Raw genomic sequence first — 21,118 nt, forward strand, 5'->3', positions numbered from 1 at the left:
CAAGGAAGTTAAAAAATGTCCCCGTATCTTTGAAGGATGCTTTCTTTTAAATACTCCATCCTTTCCCCAGTATTTTTTTTCTCATTGTTGGTGGTTCCCCAAGACCAACCTTTGCTGATGGGCTGGAGTCCTACATGCCAGCTGTGGCCTGCCTATGGCCTGTTCTAGCCTTTAGTGTCTTCTTGGCTTCTAGACCCTTATGGCCTTGGTTCTCCGTCTACCTCTCTGGTTGCTCTCTATACCAGCTTCTATTTCCTCGCTCTGCTATATACTGGTGATGCCCAACTCCGCGACTGAGCTCAAACCTCTTTGCTAGGCTCAGGGTCATAAGTCCATCTGCCACCTAGATAGTTCTAGTTGGTTGTTTCATAGGATATAAATACAGCACATCCAAAACTGAATTTGTCATCTTTCTCTAACCGAACAGCTCTCCCTCTGTAGTTCCTGTTTAAAATGAAGGTCACTCTGCTTCCCTTCTCTCTTCCCTTATACCCATATCCAGTCAAGAATCAAGTGCTCCTGATTCCTATCTCCATGCAATTTCTGATACCTCTCACTCCTCTCTGCAGACCATGGTCACCTCCAATGCAGGCCATTGTCACCTCTCACACATATGTATTTTAAACAAACTCTTAAATGTCTTCCAGTCTTGCTACTTTCCCACATTTTCCACCCTGGAGTCAGAGTAGTTCATCTAAAACACCAGCCTTGCCTTAGTTATACTCTCCTTTTCAACTCTTTTGCCTTCAGAAGAGTCTGGGTTCTTTATGGTGGCTGAAAAGGTGGTCCATGGTTGCCCCAGACCCCTTTCTCCCCACCACCGCCAATTATGCTCTTGGTGCACTTTGGCATACTCAATTTCTTTCAGTTCCATGAACCATTTTCTTTTTTATTAGGCTGCTATACATACTTTTCTCTGCCTAGAACACTCATTTCTTTTTACTTTGCTTGGGTCGGTCTCAGTCCTTCGCAGCAGATCAAGTGTACCTGTGTCAGAAAGCCTGCTCTGACTCCCTCAAGTTTCACAGTATTGTAATATTGCCTCTAATCTAGCTCTCACTCCATTGCAGCAGTTTTCTCCACTGTACGTCTCCCTATAAAGTTAAGCTATAGAAGCCCAGAGACCTAAATTCTATGTCTGAATGAGAAAATTAATGTGTTCAAAATATCAAAAACTAAGGTCAATCAGTGGTGGAGGATATCATTGAAAATGGAACTCTCAACAGAGGCTGAATCCTATAATCTATCATGGATTTTCATGCTTTATCCACTGAGCTAGCTACCACAAATAAATATGGCCTTTGGTATTTTTCCTAGAGAAAAATGTTCATTTTTTTTTCAAGGGAGATTTCTGTAGAGCTAGTGCTACTTCATTCTCTAAGCAATCAACAATAACAACAAAATCCTCCACAGCAGAGTTATGACCAACTAAACATAGATATTAAGTCTCAATGAAGGATGATATAGGACAATTTAGTAAAATGTAGAAAGGCAATTATTTTGTGTGTTTGCATCTAGGCTAGGTTAAAAATAGGTAATAAGAATCTTCCTTCCCTCTTCTGCTTCTCTGGAACTAGAATTTTCCCTGTTGGTTATCTAGCCTGACTAAATCCTACAGATATGTTTTCAACTCTTTGAAACTGGCCAGGCACACCTGGCTGAAAGAATTACCTGCCACTAAATAACTTGACTGGCCTCCTTGGAGAAGGAATGATGAACTTCAGTTGTCCAGTCTTCAGGGTCACACGAGCCTCCAGGCCTGACTCATGGAAGAAGTTGGTGTTCATTTGGACACCACTCCTGGCAAAGCCAGGAAGAATGATGCCCATATTTGTTGCAAACTCCACAGTCATAGAGGGCTTTACCAACAGGTCAGCCTGCATCTGCAAGTCAGAAAACAATCTATTCAGTATTGTTAAATTCCTCAGTCCCCTGGTTGTCAGATCAACCCCACCTTTCCCATCTCTGGGCAAATATCACTGGATAACTTGCATCTCAGGAAATAGTATTGTGATTTATTTAGAGGAAGAAAGCCCAGTGCCCAGTTCTCCAGAGCCAGACTTCACTATGAAGGGCTAGGAAGCAACTTAGACAGAAAGATGATCAGAACACTCATTTATGAAGCAAACAACTGAGTTTTCATCTTATTGCCATAATTCAACTGGCGATGGTAAGGTAGTGCATGCTGGTGGAACCCTAAAGATTTTCATAAAAATTAATGAGGTGATTACTAGGATGATGTACATTGTTGTGAACTAGAAACATGTTTTTAAAATGTGAAACATTTAAAATGTCCTCCCCCCCATAAGAGGAAAAGAACAACACCCACTTATTTGCAATCAATGTAAACAGGGTCTTACATTGGCTAGTTCCAGTTTTACTCCAGCCTTAGTCCCAGGGGTGATGACTCCAGATAAGGACACTTGCAACTGTGACCCCACTCCAGTGGGAAGCTCAAAGGCATTGTCCATAAAGATGTAGTGAAGAAACAAATCACTCTTTGAGCCTTCCCTTATGGCCTGTCCAATCTGCAAATTGAACAGGGGAGAGTAAATTGAGCCTTCTAAGTGAGTTTTGTCAAATGCAACCTCCCAAATATAAAGGAATAATTTCTCTTTATCCAGAAAAAAGAATTAGCATATTTAGCTGGATAATTTCATAAATAAAGGTTAATGTTACTCACATCAATGCATTTGGATATATGCAATTGCTCTGAATTAAATATCATGTTCAACTGATGGTTCAGAAAGTACCTAGGAATAGTACAGGGCCTCAGAGCCTTATAAGCTCCAAGTAAAATCTATGGCTTGGCTTAATTCTGTTTTCTTTTTAAAAATCTGAATGTAAATGAGAGTTTACTTGAAGTGTATTATATTTTGGTAAAATTAATTTTAAATAAAAAAGCTCCTGAAATGATGTACATATTAACATACATGGTTTTTTGTTTTGTAACATTTCCATAAAATAACTTCAGTGTTTTTTTAAAACCAACATGAATATTTATTTAATCATGGGGATATATTTTCTCTTTTATTAGTAAATTAATTATAATAAAAATTGTGGCAAATATTTAGATAGTGTGTTACAGTTGGCCAAACATTTCTTAAATAATCATTGTGTCCTTTTAATATTAAAAGTAGTCTTTCTTGCAGGTGGAGGAAGATATTCTTAACAGCATTTTCTAGAAGATCAAACTAATGCTCTTAAAAGTACAGCTAACATTATGAATAGCTTCATTTCTGAATGCGCCAATTCCTTGTGAGTTAAAGATCTTCTTCATTGAAATTCAGAGCAAACTTGTATCTTTGAAGGAAATATAGGCACTTTCTCTGCTCTGTGTGGCAAGGATCTTAAGGGAGTCTGGGAGATCTAGGAAGAGCACCTGCTAATCTGTGGGCCCTCCGAGGGGCCTGGTCACTTACCAGGTGTTGGATTCCCTGCAGCGTTTGAACACCACTCAGCAGCAGCCTTCCCAGGAGCTGGAGGTCTTGGAGCCTGACAAAGCCAAGCTCTTCTCCCAAGATGCGGAGGTAGGCTCTGGCTTCTGGGATTTCTTTGGATTTCAAATCATTGATCAGCTTTTCAACGATGGGCATAATTCCATTTACCATGTCCTGGGATTTTAGTAACACAATGTTTAGTGAGAGGTCAGCTTTGTCTGAGGGGGATCTGTCTCCTGCTGACATGACTGGCCTAAACACAAACTCTGGAGCTGGGGCTTTAGGGAATCAGGCTCCTTTTACTGAAAGAAATTCATCTAAACAAAGATCAAAACACCTGAGATCTTTTCAGGACTAGTAGTACTTTCAAAGCTGTCCTTAACTTGAAAAAAAACAAAAACAAACATGCAGGAATAGTAAGGGGAATCCCTGGTCTCCAGGATTCCAAGATCCACAGAGCTCCTCAGGATTAAAAGACCTCTGTCCCACTTCCCTACTCAGCCCTCTCTGCTTCAACTAAGGAAGAGTACCGGGGTTTTCTAAGAAAGTATAGTTTTCTTATAAGTAAGTCAAAAGCTTGTAGACCTGTTCTTCTTAGAGACAGGAAGAATTCTATAGACCAATGCACAGATATTATGAAGGAAAAGAAATTGCTAGACCCCAAACATATCTAAGGATATCGGCTTCAAGTGGAGGTTGGCAAATCAGAAGATGGAAATGAGACTATCAGGGAGCATCTGGGAGCAAATTATTGCCCTGTTCTCAACCTTGAATGTACACACAAGTCCCCTGGGGTCTTATTAAAATGCAGATTCTGATTCAGTAGGTCTTTGTGGGCTTGAGGTCCTGCATTTATAACAAGCTATCATGTAGTGTCAATCATCAGACCACATTTTAGATAGCAAAAAATTAAAGACTAAGAAGCTGCAGATATACAAGCTAGTTTCTACTCCTTCACTGGGGACTCATTGCCAGCCTCAGAATGGATTCTGGTCCCATTAACTAGTGCACTGATATGAGTGATAGTCAAAGGAAGCAGCTAATAATAAAGAAATATTTAAAAAATAACAATTTAAAACTTATAATAGTAGCTTCTTATTGAGTATCCGAGACTGGTGTCAGGCACTGTGCTTAGCATTTTATGTACCTTATTTAATGTAGTCTTTAAATAACTTTGTGAAGTGTGGATTACTATTAGTACCCTGAGGGTGCAGGAACAGACATATATAGTATTAACTAACTTGCCTGGAATAACACAATTTAAAGACTGAGGTTAGAATCAAACCGAGGTCCCATACTTTATACTCTTAATCATTTTGCTAGAGTGCCCCTAGTGAGTCTGGTTCCTGGACACAATGCATTTCCATAAGGCCCTTAACTGCTGAGGATCCTGGACCCTAGCCCTGTAGGACTGGTTAATACACATCCACAGTTGTTATTTCAGTTAGATAGGACCTTGATGACTTCTGTGCTTAGAAAAGAATGTTTTTGCACTGAGACCCAAATCTTTCCTTGAGAGAATACATATCCAATACATACCTGCTCATGTTTATCCTCTTTGATATAGTCAAAGTGGTCCACCAAGACTTTGGACACACGATCAGGCACTCGACCATTGACCCAATATAAAGCCTTGTTGACACTATCTGGAAAAAATCCTTTCTTCCCAAAAAGAGCTTCCAGTGTTGGCTCAAAGCCTTTTCCTTCTAAGCCAATCTGAGAAAGAAAATCAAGCAAGAATATGCCACTGGGTGTTCTGGCTATACATCAGTCTCCCATTCCCCCTTTTATGTCTACTTAATTAAAAACGTATTTGATGAACACTGCAGGGAAGGAGCTGGGCTTAGCATTTCACAGAAGTTCTCTATTTAAATTTCACTAGACTCTTGAAGGGTAGAACTCATTTGCCTTTTTCTAGAAAAGACAGGGATGAGAGGATAAATAATTAAACTGATGATTCAGAACTTGGAGAGGATTTAGGGTTTGAACCAGAAATGATTGGTTAGCTCAAGTATTTCGTTGGACTTTGAGTTGAAGGGCTTCTCTGAGACATCTACATTTCCATTAATATAAGGAATAATGTTTCAGATGACCCCTAGTGGACAGAGAGGAAGGCGAGGAAGGAAGGAAAGAAAAGCCTCAAAATGAAGGTACCAATCCCTTGATGATTCCTGCTCCTCCCCAGGCTGGTTCACAGCTCCCCTGACTTTGTATTTGTGGTGTACAGACCAGGCAAGAGAACTTGAGACTCTTCTTTAGTCTCACACATACCTCGACGAGGTCAGTTGGAGCAAATCCAAAGACAGTGAGGGTTGTTTTCAGCATGCTTTCTTTAGGAAGGTAATTATTCGGATCAAAGATAAGATTCCCCTCAATTTTGGCTGAGACTGGGTCAAGCGATGGGAGAGAAACAGACTTAGAAAGGTGATAGTTCCGAGAAAATTTTCTGAAGTCCATGACAGTTGGAAGTTGAGATTCTTTCAGGGCTTCTTTCACTAAATTTTTCAGGCTAGATGAAAAGAAGAGATATACTTTGAGCCAACATACCATGTGACTTATTCATCATCTCATGCATCCTGAGCAAATATGGATTTCCAATTGCTACTAAAATATATGGGTTTCATTTGCCCCAAGACTTTGGCTCAGGGTCTGCTGCACACTCACATGCGTTCCAGAAGAAAGCACACTCCATAAAGGACAGACAGGGCCTGGGCCCGAATGGAGACTTGGAATTCCAACCCAGGGCCCTCTGTAGCAGATTGGTGCAAGGGATGACTTACTCTTGGATATCCAATTCTTCTGAGTTCAAGATGTTGGCAATGTGGGATGCCACAAAGTTCTTCACTTGCTCATTCTGTTCCCGTGGGAGAATTCGGGCAATTTTGTTAATATCTGCCTGGGAAGGCCCCCTCATCAGCATGAGATAGGCAGCCAGTCGCTTATCCACTGGAGCAGCACCATCCACAAAAGTCTGGAGAAGGATCCCCCTGACCTGTAGCCAAAAGAGGCAACTGTTTATCAGGACACAGAGCATGCCTGGCCAATACTGGCATGGTCCGCTAGCTCTTTCTTAACACAAGTCTAATCTCTCTCTAATAACTCTTCAAATAATGCTGAATCTTCTTGCTAGTGTTCCTTAAAGCAACCAGCTCAAGGCTGGGTTCTCAGAAGACTCCTATCAAATATGTGCTCAAATCAATTGCATTAGAACACATAAATTTTGACCAAGTGATTATTTGTTTTGCGATCTGCTACTAAGTGAAGACAAAATTGTTTTGTCATAAATTATTTCAATGTAAGAATGAAGGTGGGAAGGCACAGTGAGATTTTGGAGCTAAAAAATAAGGCGATTTCAAAAGCTGTGGAGTTTCTGCCACCTAAGGTAGGAGGACCAGGTTCACTATCTCAGTTTGGTGCCACTGGAGAATCAGGTATGTTTTCTCAAAATAAAAGTGATGGTCAATCTGGTAGTAGGACATGATATAGCAAAAATCTCATGTTCTTTGTGAGAGAGGAGTAGCAGCAAGTTGACTATGTTTCTCATCCCATATACCACTAGGCAGTCAATAGGCTCATTGAAGTTTTGCAATGAGAAAACAGTAAAAGAAAGTCAGCACAAGAACAGGATTTAGAACCTCATTCCCCTTGTACTTCCCCAGACCTTGTTGATCAGCATGGACTTTCACTTTCAAACACCCATGTGCACTTTACCTCATCTCTGAGTTCCATCTTCCTCAGGGCCTGGATAGCAGCTTTCTGAATCAGCAGCGATGGCTTTGCACTTCTGATACATTTCAGGACTGAAGATTTGAGTCTCGGCATTACCTGTTCCATAGTTCTGCCCATGTTTCCAATGACCTGCATTGAGGAAACGAAATAAGAACTCATCACAGCACAGAAGGAGGAGTAAAGGTTGTTCAAGAAGGGCATTGCTGAAATGATGCATCTTATACAAAAGACTAAAAGTACCCTCAGGATCAAATAGGTGTGATCTTCATCCCCAGTACACTCATTGCGAATCTGTTCCAACAGGTAATCAGCAATGTCCTGAAGGTCCTGGGTCATTTCCTGGGTCATCTGATGATAGCTACAGAATAAGAGAAGAGTGTTAACATTCTCTTAATTTGGAAGGCATAGATGAGCTTTCTTAAAATCCAAACTTGTGTTTGTTGATTTCTTATTCCAAGTTGTTCTTCTCAAAATGTCCAGTAGAAAAGAGTGAGCACTAGGGTTAGAAGGTAGAAGGAGGGGTGTCATGTCAGTACAGAGAGGCGGGATTTTCCTCTGCTCCCAGGTGGAGAAGAAATTCAGTGCAGAGACTCACTTGTTGACCACATGGCTCAGTGCATAGAGGGTGGCCCGGCTTTGCTGCTCCCTGGCCGTGTTGAAGATCTCTCGCAGCCTCTGTGTGGAAGGCTCTGGGATCAGGGCCACCAGGTAGGTCACAACATCTATCAGGAGGGGGTGAGCTTTCTCACTTTTCAGCCACTGGAGGATGTGAGTGTAACACTGGGGTTGTCCACACTGAACCAAGGCTTGCAAAGTGATGGGGCTGAGAAGAAAAGAGAGAGTTACACAGAGCAGCATCAAGGTGGTGAACCCTCTTTGGTCTGTGGTGTGACCACTTCCAGGAGTGCCCTATGTCTCTTATTCACTGTCTAAATTCAAAATCCAACTCTGAGCCCAAGAACCATGATCCTTCCCTAAGAAGTGTCTTTCCACTGGAGAAACACTGTGAGAGAAATCTGAAGAACAACCTCTAGGCCTCAAGCTGAAAGGGGCATGTTATCACTGCCCTTTGGTCAGGACATAGAACATGCCTGGCCAGCACTGGCCTAGTCCATTCTGGCCTCAGCAACTTTTATGACATTCAGAGCACCTGGATTCCGTCCCTTGAAGTACAGAGAACACACATTATTTTGTTTGCCTGAGCTCTCTCCCTTCTAGCTTGTAAGTTCCAGAGGGCACAAACTTCTTATCTCACACTCTTCAAGGAACCCTCTAGAAGCACGGATGAGAAGATACTCATCAAATGAGAGGTGCTACCTCCCTCTGGTTTTAACACACAAATGCGTATCTTCCTCGAATGCCCTGTGTGTGTGTCTTGCCCTTGAAACTCTAAGCATCTTAGCTGATATTTCTCTGCCCAGAAGACATTAACTGTTTGACTGATTAACTAGATTGATATTAAATGGTTCCTGAGGTTCTCTGACCAAAGTCCAAAAGTTCTGACAGCTTCCATAGGTTGTCTGAGACTGAGCTGCAACCACTGAAGACCTACCTGGACACCTCGATCAGCTGTGGCAAGAGGGATTTGACTGCCTCTTCATTGAGGCCTCTCAACTCAGTAACCAGTTTTTTGAAGAGATTTGCTCTCTGGGCATTCTGCTCAGAGATGGATAGCTTTTTCAGTTCCTGGAGTGTTGTCAAGACAGCCTCGGCCTGCTTTGGTGGCAATGTGGATTTGGTGCTCTCGAAGGCCAGACCCACCTTCTCAGTACCTAGAAAGTGCCAAAGGAATTCTTGGTTATTTCTACATCTCAACCATGTCTTCAGCTAATAGAAACTAGGGAGGTACTAGCAGGTAGAAAAGAGAAGAAAACAACTGTCTTCTTAATGCCTAGTAGCTATGTGGCTCTGGGCTAGGTGTTGTTAATTGACTCACCACAGCATCCCTGGGGGTTGGTATTATTCCCCAATTTAAGAAAAAGGAGCTAAGATCCAGAGGTGAGCAATTTACTTTGAGAGTCCTTACACAAGAGCTCTCTGAACTAAGAGGCAGAGCTAGAATTTAATCCAGGTTGTCTGGCTTTGGTATCAAATTACCTCTGCCTGAAAGAATGGTGAGGAGATGGGGCAACTGATCCAGTGACAGCTGAGGCTGGACTAGTGGTTTCACCACCAGTCTTTCTAATTGAACCTTCTAGCAGTTTCTGATGAGGAGAGACCCTTCTGCAGTCTTCCCATCTTTCTGCCCTCACTTGTATACGGAGAGGAGTGAAGGTGGGCATGGAATTGTGAAATAATGGGCAGAGTCCTGGTTTTAATTAGACCTGGATGCTCATTTTACACACCTTTGAGGTTCTGGGACCTTGACTACATCACTAAGCCTCCCTGTTTGTCCATTTTCCCTCCACAGAATGGGTATAAACTCATCTGCCATTACTACCTAATATCATAGGCAAATAAATGAGGTGAGGCACAAGCAAGAATTTTGACAGATTTATGTAGAATATAATGCTGGGCTAGGGTTAGAGTAGAGGTCTCTGAAGTTCTGTTCCTTGGATTACTCTCTGGTCTGGCCCTAAAGATCTTTTCCCGCTTTTTCCATCTGGTCCAGGACAGGCACAAGTCTAGTCACAGAGTCTATGAGACTGTCAACTCCTCCAAAGGTGTCACGGTTGACTTAGGAAACCTAAGCAGCTTTGGCAACTTCTCTTTATCCCACTACCCCTTGATGTTCTGAAATGAATCTACCTACTCAGTAGCCAAATTCCAGTGTCTGCTTCACTTTTTAACACAGCAGACATTTAACAGGGCCCAACCATGAGCTAAGCTGTGATTGGCACCTGTTGGACAGACTCCCCTGCACCAATGAGGACATAAAGTCTTACCTGCATTAAAGAAGCGGCTGTTGGTTTTAGGTGTATCTTCAAGTTTCAAAGTCTGTGTAATGTGTGTCATCATCCCGTATTTATTCCTGGTAACAGAGGAAGCACCCTGCCTCATGAAGGGCCACCAACCCAGAACACACTAGTCTTTTCATGTCAAAGTTCCTATCTCTACTACTGCCCTATTTTGCCCACCTTTCAGAGCATGGTTAAATCTAGCTATCTTTCACTCCCTAATGAACAGCACCCATGTCCCCCTGGTCACATTCAAGGTCAAATGTATCTTATATCCTATATCAGCCTGGAGTTCCCAGAGGGCAAGGACTAACACTGAGCCTCAAAATTCTTCATATCTCCCACAGCACAGTGCCAAGAATACAGTAATTACCTAATAAACATTAGTTAATTCAAAACTGATTGGATACACAAGTCTCCTGTCAAAAATCCCAAATCCTCCATGAAACTATTCCTAACCAGGGCATCCTGCAATGGTTACCTAATTTTCTGGGTCCATGGCCCTTAAAGTCTGAGATGTATTTTGTTGGTTTCAAAATTGTTTCACATGCCTAAGAATTTTCTGTCAAATTGCCTGTTTGCTTAAAAAGGAGGTCAGGTATGGGCTCTGCATTGTACCTCTTCATAACTCCCACCCAGGCACAGCCTAGCTTGGACAAGGGCACAGGAGAGTTCAGCTCACATAAACCCCTTGATGATGAGTTGGGGGAGCAGCAGGAGACCTACTTGTAGGAGAAAGGCAAGAGCAGGTGTTGCTCCTTGCAGATGGCTTCCGACACATGCTTCCTCTTGGAGTCCAGGGTGTATTGGCAGGACTGGCTGCTGCTGAGCAGGGTTGACAGGGGGCGGACCTGTGCATGAGGTTGGAGAGTAAGCATTTTGAACAGTTTCTGGGGTTTGGACCTCAGTCTTCTGTCACAGTCATTTTCCTCCAAGGTAGGAGAATGGGAGTCCTGCACCACTAGACAAGCTCAGTAAAAGTCAGCATGCTCAAGGCTGTGGACTCTTCTTATTTCACCTCAGCAGAGCTCTCAACCTGCACATGTATATGCCTTATGTCCCACATACCCATCTGCCCCCATATAACGCCACACATGCTACTACCTATTAGGTTTTCTTTGCCTAGAAGCCTATCCTTGGCTCTCTCCCATTTGCTCATCCGTTGTATTTTTCAGGCTTGTGCTCCACATCCTCCATAACTTTGCCTAATGAGCTACGTGCAAATGCTGCATCCTTCCTACTCAGGCTTAGAAATGCTTGTCTACACTGCTCAGTTGACTACTTTATCAGGTGTGCTGTGCATTGTATTTTATGGGCATGCATGTGAACCTTGCTTCTGCATTAGCCTGGAAGCATCTCCAGGGTAAGGTTCATGGTTCACCCACTACTTTCCCTCCCTCAGTAGGAGTAAACATAGAGCAACCTCTCTGAAAACACCCTAAACCAGTGCTTGAGCCTCCTCTGACTATGGCCCCCATGGTCACCAGACTCTTTGTGTTTAGTCCCCAGGACAAGGACCTTGAACATGGCCCAGCAGGGCAGTGATTGCTCATCTTTCATGTTTACTGAGATAACCTGTGCCTCATGTTCTGGATGATGTGACAAGAGGTTAGGCAAACTCAGGTCATGTGGTGCTATGTGACCTAGCTAGCAGCAGAGAAGGTCAATACTGAGTGGGTGGCCCAGGCAGGAGGCCAGTGGGCCTTGATTTGGTCAGGGTCACACGTAGTGTATAAGGACAGGTGGCTGGGATGAGGGAGAAAAGTGAACACAGGCCTTAGGACCTTAATAGAGGTCAGATGTTGGGACAACCAGCTCGCCCACAGAAAGCAACAGCAAAGGACTTTGCCTTCTCAGGGATGAATCATCATCACACTCAATTGATGGCAGAGGGTTCAGTGTCACAACAGGAGGACCACTGAAGGACAGAGCTCTGGCCTGATTCTAGTCCTGGCACAATTAATAAAAAGCAGTGCGGCCTTAGCAGTCCTTCTAGTGCCTGGTCCTTGGTGTCCTGCTCAGGAACAAGCCGGGCAGGATCTTCTCAGAGGTCCCTACCAGCTGGAACATTCTTGAGGGTTTGTAAGAAGGATGCTGCTCAGGGCAGACTGCAGGCTGGTATGAGGCTCACCAGGCCCTGGATGAGGGCGAGTGGGCTGACGCCCGTGCTGATGGGCTGGAAGCTGTCACACTGCTGCAGGTCCCTCTCAGTGGATATCTGTGTTGCCACATTGCCCTTCCTTGTCATGACGGTAACGTGAGTGGAGCAGTTTCCATACACGGTGTCCTGTGGGAGCAGAAGACACATTCAGGAGCATTCAACATGGGAAAAGCCTTTAGGTATTTGGGAAGGGCTGGGAAAGAAGCCTGAGAGCAAAGGCAAAATGAATGTAGATTTGGGAAGGACTTTTTTTTTTCCTGCCTGCACTGCTGGTGCCTGGCCAGCCAGGGCTAGGGGAGAAGAAAAGGTGAAGAGCAGCTTGGAGGAAAGGCCTGTGCAGGATGCATCTCTGTGTTCTCCAAGCACCGTGGAGCTGAGAACTCAGAGCACAGGAAGGACTGAAAAATGTTCAGAGGGCTGAAGAAAGTTGGATTCTCTTTATGCTGAAATCTGACATTTTTAGAAAGAGGTTGGCAATATATTCCAATCTTTTTGGAGTCTGCAATACACACAGACTTTACCATGTTGTAACATGTGGGAACTGGAGGGGGAAGAAGTCCAACATAGATAGAGAGATCAGGAGTCCCAGTAAGTGATTTAAAATTAGACCCAACATGATTGACCTGCTTGGGATGTCCATCAATGACCCCAAGGGACAGGAAGAACCACAGGTTCTGGTATTATACACCAAATAAAGGGTCTCCTATGTAACCCAAGCCAACAATCCATTTCAGGTACCATGTGACTGGTCTCTGACATGGGAAGTGAAGTTTAGAGGGTTTTCAGCTTTCTAAATTCTCACCGTGAACAACACTTGTTTGTCTTCTTCTGTCTCTGGGGGAACCAGGAGTGCAGAAATGATGCCCCTCTTGATGTTCAGGATGTGTTTGGGTTCACCCTTCTCTGGGTAAAGGAAGACTTGCCTCCCTTCAGGAACACCCAGCCTGAGCTCATACCTGTCCCAGAGAGAGCATGTGGTCACAGAAAGGTTCCCTCTCCACTTTGAGCCTGCTGGAAGGAAGCTTCTGCTTGGCAGGCTCCTTCTCAGTTGTTAACATCAGTTCTTTACAAATATATGCACACACACATACATATTTTCAAAAAAGTACACAAACAGGTAAAGTTTTGTCATTATTACTCTTACTTTTTTTTTTTTTTTTTTTGCTGGGCTCATCTCTTCCCTGTCTGTTCTCCACCCACCAGTATGGACACCCGAGTGGGTATTTCATTCATATCTCCCTGTTCATACAATTCTACATAGATTGTGAGTACAAACACAGATACATAAAGATGTTGTAATTATTTGTTTTATGCAAATGGAATCGTATTATGCATACTTCCCTTCATGTTTTTCTCATTTAATTATATTCTAGGAAAACCCTGAGTCGCTTGGTAAGCTCTAAAAGATTCTTTTTTCAAAAGCTGTATAAACATTCCATTCTGTTGTTATATATAGTTTATTCAACACATTGCCCCATTTGGTGGCATTTACTGGACTTTTTTTCCCTTTTTTTTGCCACACAAACAATACTGAAATACATATCCTTATGTGTTTATCTTCATCTTCATGCATTACTGCTTTTATTTTCATGGGCTTGGGTCCCAGAGATTGGAATTGCTGTGTCAAAGGGTATAAGTATTTTCAACTGGAATAGCTATCACCCTGTGGCTCTCATTCCCACAAGCCATGTGTGGGAATGACTTTTCCTCCCTGGCTCACCAGCAACAGGTGCCATTGCTGTTTTAAAGTTGTCCAGTCTGATGGGCGTGAGGTAATCCCTATCTTATTGTAACAGTAATTTGCATTTCCTGACTACTAATGAATTTGAGCATACATTTGTTTTTATATGTTCTCAGGTCATGTCTGGAATTCATGTTGACTTTGGTTTTAGAACCTTCTCATTGAGGATGATTTGGGTGCCTGAGGGCCTGGCTGAACCTGTTCTAGTTAAGTTAGAAGGACAAGGAGACCAGGATTTTCTCCTGTATTTCTGCACCTTTCAGAAAATTCCAGACATGGTGATGCAGGCCTAGAAAGCCCTCATGATCGAGAGTTAAGAGTCCCTTGTGTTTAGAGAAGAGTAAGGGACTAAAAAATAACTGCTATTCCTTCCTGCCACCAAACCCCTTCCCATCATGCACATCAGAATCTCAGGTAAAGTGAGGTATTTGGATGGAAGAAAGAAGAGTCCACGTAAGCCTCTTTCATAGAGAAAGGACTGGTTTCTGATGTTAGCAAATTGAAAGATGGGCAGGGGTAGAATTTTTTATGCTACAAACTGACTGCTTATACTGTAATTAGGGACAAAGCAGAGATAATGTTAAAAATATTTAATGGCTGTTACAACACAGGTGCTGGAGTGTCAGAAGAGATGCCAGTTGTAAACAAAGTCCTGGCCTTCTGGTATGCAGTGGCTGCATGCCACCCTGGGTAGAGGACCACTAAAGCCTTGTGCCCCTTTGCCTCCCACTGAAAAGACCCTGTGCCACTATATGTTGGCACTAAAGACCCTTTGCCACCATCTTGTTTAAATAAATTGCCTCAAAGAGTTTAAAAGCATGAGATCTTTTAGAAACACATTTAAATGATAATTAAGGCAACCTGACTAAGGGAGGGTAAGTAATGCTTTTTCCTCTTTTAGATAGTTCTGAAAATTCTGCAGTTTCCTGATCCATGGTGAACACTGATTATAATACACTTATACTCACAGGCACCTAACATGAACACACATGATCATGCCTCACAGGACACACATATGATTAAGCAGGCATTCACGTAACACAGCCAGGGATGCAAAGAGCTCAGAAATATAAATGCATGAGTCCACCCTTACTTGGATATGGCGGCTGCAAACTCCTCAGAGTTCTTGGTCTTCTTCAGCAAAGGCTTGCCCTCAGTGTTGAAGCCATATACCTCTTTCAAGGTACATTGGCTGGTCTTCAGGATGAAGTTGCAGAGTTGGGGAACCTCTAGCTCGACCTGAGAATGGAGGGTAGCAGCATACTGAGTTTCTCTATCAAGCACGAAGAGATTTCCCACAACCCAGAGCTTCATGTCTAACTAGGGCACCGGGGTAATGGTTCTCTCATGGGTCTCCATGCATCAACCTAGGCTCTGTCCTATTTTTGGTCTTTTCCTCTTTCAGGATAACAAGTTTCTTAAGTTTGCACCTATGCATGGGAAGGAGGATGTCTTTTTATTGGCTTTAAATTATTCACTTCAGTTACAAAGAACTTGGTGCACTTAGTTAGAAGACAGAAGACTAAAAGTAAGAATTTAGTAAGAAAAATAGGAAGTAGGAAGTGGCTATCATTGGTTTTCACAGCAAATATTTCCTTCATGTCACCCGAAAACTGTATCCTCTAGGGCCTATTGAGGGTCTCACATACAGCTGCGGTTGAAAGAGCATTAGCCAGCATTATTCAAAGAACTTTTTGTCATGACAGGTAGCTTTATATTTGCACTGTGTGATATGGTAGTATGAGCCACAACAGCTATTGGGCACTTGAAATGTGGCTAATAAGACTAAGAAGTGAATTTTTAATTTTATTTAATTTACATAGCCACGTGTGGCTAATGCTTACCTCATCTGACAGCACAGACAAGGACTACGGAGCCCTATGGAGAACAGGGAAGCTTCTCAACCTGCCTCCTCCTCCCCATACAAACCTTGACAGTAGCCCTCTGATCTGTTCCATATGGACAGGGACAGGACTATAGCCAGTCTCAAGAATAAGCAAGGTTTCATTTTAGAATGAACTACATGTTTACATGTTAAGTTTTTTTCCATTTCTTTCTAGCAACAGTTTGACTTTGATTGTAAATACCACCTTGCCCACCTCTCTTAGCTTACTTACCGGGCCTCCCTTGTGTTGAAATCTGTAGTCCTACATTTCTGGTAAATCTAGACCATGTGTTCAAATTGTAGCATGGAAATTAAAGGAAGAATGTTTTTTTCCGGGCAAAATTTTCTGTGGTGGACAGCTTCTCAGCAATGTGGCTGACTTACAAGCTGAGGGCCAGTTCTAGCACTTTGAGGTCACAACAGTTCTGGCACGTGCTGGGACCTCCTGGAAGGTCCAGTTCTGGGCACCTGTGGAGCAAGCCTGGGCTCCAGGTTCCTCCAGTGCCCATCCTCCATACCTTGCAGTTGATCTTTGTGATGCTTCTTGAATCAGCAGTCCCAGGGACACCACTGGAGCTCTCTGCCTCATAGTTATACATGTACTTCCGGAGGTGCTTGAATCGAGTTGCCTCTTCTAAAATGAGAAATAAGTTTGCATATCAGAAATAGCTCTCCCCAGGCAGTCAGTTCTGGGCAGAGAGGGGTGGTGGTATAGATAATTAAAAAAATTGTAATTGAGCTCAAATTATTTTTAATTTTCTTTACATTATGTTAATTAAGCATTGCTGAACCTGATATTTAAATTAGCTGGGTTTCCTTGAACATATCATCTGAGATACAGGGAAGAGAGTGCCAGGCATTAAATAATGGGGCTCCAAAATGTATAGAAGAGAACTTTGAAAAAGTTAAGATTTGACAGCACTAAGCAAAGGGATAGTACTTTTCTCAGCTTGAAAATACCAAAATTATGTGACTATTTTTTAAATTATTTCAAATACCTTAGGCAAATTTCTTTAGGCATTAGGGATATCTGGTTAACTTTAAGAAGAAGAAATTTCTGGAGGATTCCACTATGAGGAAATTTTATAAATTTGAGACGGAACAGCATAAGCCCAATGTAGTGATTCAAGGTGTCCACCAGATGGCGGTGTGGCACCATCAGAGGTCAGCTCAGGCATTCTCTAGAGAACATAGAATACTGCCCAAGGCCAGCTCCTCTGACCTCCAGGGGTCAGGTAAACACCAAGGGGTGGGGGGCTGGATTTTTGCACAAAGGTTAAAGTCAGTATTTCTTCATCCCCACACACTCTGAATCAATGATTAATAACTGATAAACAGGACAGTGATGTCTCTTTAAAGTGTTCATAAGGCTGTCAGAGTGGCAGTCCCTTCCCTTCCCCATCCCCAGGCCAAATTTTTGGGACAAAAGGACTGGTAGATGAGGGTGGAGACCCTTGGGGGTGGGCAGAGGCTCAAAGCACTTGTTTCCTAGGGTCTGAGCAGCAAACACCAATCTGAACATACAACACTATGTAGAGTGAGGTGGCCTTGGTGACCAGAGGTCTAAAAGGGCAGTTGGCCTGGTGTGGGGGGTGCCGATCCATGCCCAGTGAAGAAATGCCTTACTTGAACAGCTTGGGCTGACATTTTCCAACGCCTCGTCTTCTGTAAGAAAAGAAAAAAAAGAGACTGGGTTTTTCCCTGTCCTACTGAGGTCCTGGGGTCTGACAGGGAGGACCACTGTGTAGGTCTTGTTTTCCTGCAGGAAGCAGGTCTGGAGAGCTCAGGCCCCAGGCCCGCCACCTGCCCATCCTATCCGGAGTCTGGAGGAGCTGTCAGTTGGTCCTGGTCCCTGTCCCAGTGAGCCTGTGAGCCCTGTGTCTGCCCTCCCTCTGACCCAAGCCCAAGCTGCCCCAGCCACGGCCCCGCCATGGACTTCAACCTGCTCCGGTTTAGGTCATGGTCAGATGTTGCAGCCCGCACCCGGGGCTCCCCCTGCACCCCGTCCTACTCACGGGCCCAGGCGCCAGTGTCCAGGAGCAGCAGCAGCAGCAGCAGCGGCAGCAGCGCGGGCCTCGCCGGGCCCATGGCGGATGAGTGGGTGAGAAGGCTCCTTGGCTTCCTGGCTGTGGCCTGGCCACGGCCTGGCGCCGCTGCTGGCTCCAGGGGCTCTTCAGAGGCTGCCCTGAGACCTACACTGGCTCCGCGGGCAGTAGGGGAGGGTGGGACTGCACGCCCGCGCGCAAGCACCCTATTTATAGGAGGCCCTGGATTAAGAATTGCAAAAGGTCCAAAGGGCGCATCCCTGGCCTGTTTGCTTTTCCACATGGGCTTGTCTCTGAGCCTTGAGGAGAGGCCTGGGAGGGGGCTCATCTCAGACCCAGCGACAGTCGCCCTGGAGCTTTCCTCCTGCCTGGCCTGGCCTGCTGGGGCTTGGAGGTGGGCGGTGGGGGCAGTGGGCTTATTGCCTGAGGAGCCAGCCTGCGCTGGCTGCCTTGGGGAGCTGGCCGATCACAAGGACAAAATCCACTCCCCTCCCGCTGACTCTGGAGCCTTTAGCAAACCAGTTCTTAACTCCTGATTGAGATGTTTTCCTAGTCCTTTTCCATTTGGGTGGACTTTGGGTCCGCATGGAAGGCCCACTCCAGATCAGTACGTGTGGCTGAGGGGAGGAAACTAGGAAGGTCTGATGAGTGATGGGCACTGGCCCTGAGGGGTGGATACCTTCTCAGGCCCAGCTTGAGTCCAGGTGCCCTAGTCTTTCAGAAACCCAGTGAAGATGGTTCCAGGGGAGATAGCTCCCAAGAGTGACCCCTGGGCAGGGTCTTCTTGGGAAATTGAGGAGAGGAGGCCGCTCCCCATCTGCCCACTTTCCTCCTATAGTGAGAGGCCAATGAAGAGCCCCAGTGGGAAGGTGTGAACAGAGCACATTCCCTACCAATAGCCCAGAACCTTCTCAGGAATCCTTTCTTTCTCAGAATTCTAAGTGCTGGGTCATGGGACCCAGAGAAAACTTGCCCTCTCTTCCTCTTCCTGGCTATAGGAACTTGTGTTTGTATAGACATTTCGGCAGTCTTGATTTCACTAACCCAAGATCAATCATTAAGGTTTATTGACAGGATGGATGAATGTCTGAGCCTGGTTATGTCTTAATTCAAGGCATTCTTATCTGGTTGTGAAGCGAAGATGCATTGACAGGAAACTGTGGGTACTCCATCAAGGTAGGATGTAAAGAACACTGAACTGTGGTGGTTAAAATTGCTGGAGGGGCACTAACTAAGCAGTGAGACTAGGTGGTAACCCAGGAGGAAAGGAGTGGGAGTAATAGGGACTGTATCTTGGAAGCATTAGGGAAGTCAGTATTTATTGCTTCAAAGTGTCAGCTTTGTTTGACTTGTAAGCTATATCCAGATGTGTGCAACAAACTACTTGTAAAATTGTCTAAATGTTCTGATGGCATGTCTAAATGTTCTGATGGCATGCAGATGGTTCCAGAAAGGTCAATTCATGTATAAAAGCACCTGTTTCCTCAGAAGAGACATACCATGATGTTTGTCTTGTTTGCAACACCTGGGCCTCCACATCTCTTATAGGTATTGTCTGTAGTCACAAACTCCCTGGGTGTCCCTGAATTCTCTAGTGATCAGTTGCTTTGCATCATTGTTAAAGGTGGATATTACAGTGGTCTCAACCCAAGGTTGGCCAAATGTGTACCGCTGGTTTCATGCAATATGAAAGGCCTGGAAAAGTAATTGCCTAGAAACACCATTTCTCAGTATTTTATGTGCCTTATTTTATGTGGGTTGACTTTCCACAGGACTAGCCCTGTCAGTGTTTGAGGAAATGGTCCCGTTCCCATGCATATTCACTTCAAGGAGAATGGGCAAGAATATTTAGAAGCAGAGAAACCAAAAAGAGATGGTTAACATTAATTTATAAGCACAAGTTTGGGATTTCTCTGTTGGATGATAGATGCTAAGGTCAGCATCAATAGAAAACATAATTTTTACAATTTGATATTTACAAATGAATCTGATAACTTCAATGCAGGGAAACACTGTGAGATGTTTGAAGACCCCAGCATGAGCAGTCACCATCTCTGAAGGAGAAAACGTGAGATTCCAAAATGCTCGGTTCAGCTTCCCTTTCTTTCCCTGATGGCCTTTGGAAAATGTCTCCTGGGTTGGGTACTCATCCTTCAATAGGATTCAGCATACAGGAGCACAGAGCAAACGGCCAATTGCTGAGATAACTTGCGTACATCCACAGAAATACTGTAAGGATAAATATGTAAATATGTAAATTTTTTAAGCTTATAAAATATACTCATATCCTTTGTTAAAAGCTATTTGCAAATATATTACTGTGTGTAACCACAGATGCCCCCCTTCATCCCCTTTCCTTTAAGCAGAACTTTTCTCAGTTCTTTTTCCTAAACAAGTTCTGGGTATCAAAGGATAATGATCAGTTTTAGGAGAAACTTAAGATAGGATTAGGAATCAGGAAATCTTTGCGTATAAGGTACTTGTTTAACAGAGAAAATCCTGGTGCCAAGAAGTCAGCAGTTGTAAAGGAAGTCAGTGTGGTTGTTAGACTCAGGAAGAACTGATCTGAAATCCTAGCTGGATTTTTTTGTGAGGTTTGCAACTTCGGGCAAGTGACATCCCCTGAAGGACTCTGTATGTTTATAGGACTAATGCTATCTACCACCTAGGAATTTCAGTGCAAATCAGGTAAAACAATTATGTAAACATAAAACAGCTAGCAAGATGCCCAGGAAATAAGAGGTACTTAATGCAAAGTGACTGTCACTATGCCTTCTGTGTGTTACATGGGAATGTGTTTGCTGGCACTCTGTGAGCTGGCTAACCACAACCTGTATATAAACAGAGGTTAACAGAACACAGGGAGGAAGCCAGAGCCTATGAAAGGGAGCAGGAGTGGAAAAGGGCCAGAACAAGGGTGCTGTGTAGCTGTGACTGAGCATCCAATTCTGATGATTCCTCAGATTTGAAATCACTGTCCTTTCTGAGCAAATGGAGGCCTTACCAAAGCTATCAGACTAGTGACTGTCATTCTGCTGTCATGCAGATGAATCTCAGCTAGTTGCTATGACACTGTGACTTATCAGCTCATGAATGCAAAGTCCTGTTGGGTGAACCATCAATCTGAGTAATCACAGGGCTCTGGGTGCCCATTAGAAAGCCACCTGACTAGTGGAATTTCAAGGAATTAGATCACGCTCAATGTCCCAGTTACAGTCTC

The 21,118-nt window shown here is 43.9% G+C and overlaps 1 protein-coding gene across 1 annotated transcript in view; it reads right to left on the reverse strand.

Moving 5' to 3' along the window:
- Apob (apolipoprotein B) overlaps positions 1–17,941 on the reverse strand; it is a 40,064-nt gene extending 22,123 nt beyond the window's left edge. Inside the window, exons 1-18 of the mRNA XM_027937775.2 lie at positions 17,869–17,941; positions 17,480–17,518; positions 16,372–16,487; positions 15,062–15,207; positions 13,030–13,183; positions 12,198–12,353; positions 10,793–10,917; positions 10,055–10,140; positions 8,722–8,941; positions 7,765–7,992; positions 7,410–7,527; positions 7,152–7,298; positions 6,221–6,432; positions 5,712–5,949; positions 4,980–5,156; positions 3,423–3,614; positions 2,361–2,528; positions 1,672–1,883 (exon numbers count right to left, since the gene is read on the reverse strand). Of these exons, the coding sequence (XP_027793576.2) occupies positions 1,672–1,883; positions 2,361–2,528; positions 3,423–3,614; positions 4,980–5,156; positions 5,712–5,949; positions 6,221–6,432; positions 7,152–7,298; positions 7,410–7,527; positions 7,765–7,992; positions 8,722–8,941; positions 10,055–10,140; positions 10,793–10,917; positions 12,198–12,353; positions 13,030–13,183; positions 15,062–15,207; positions 16,372–16,487; positions 17,480–17,518; positions 17,869–17,941 (2,807 nt within the window). The remainder of the gene's footprint in view (positions 1–1,671; positions 1,884–2,360; positions 2,529–3,422; positions 3,615–4,979; positions 5,157–5,711; positions 5,950–6,220; positions 6,433–7,151; positions 7,299–7,409; positions 7,528–7,764; positions 7,993–8,721; positions 8,942–10,054; positions 10,141–10,792; positions 10,918–12,197; positions 12,354–13,029; positions 13,184–15,061; positions 15,208–16,371; positions 16,488–17,479; positions 17,519–17,868) is intronic.
- Positions 17,942–21,118: the final 3,177 nt, after the last annotated feature.

This window comes from Marmota flaviventris, chromosome 14, assembly GCF_047511675.1.
Source record: "Marmota flaviventris isolate mMarFla1 chromosome 14, mMarFla1.hap1, whole genome shotgun sequence".
Taxonomy (NCBI): Eukaryota; Metazoa; Chordata; class Mammalia; order Rodentia; family Sciuridae; genus Marmota; species Marmota flaviventris.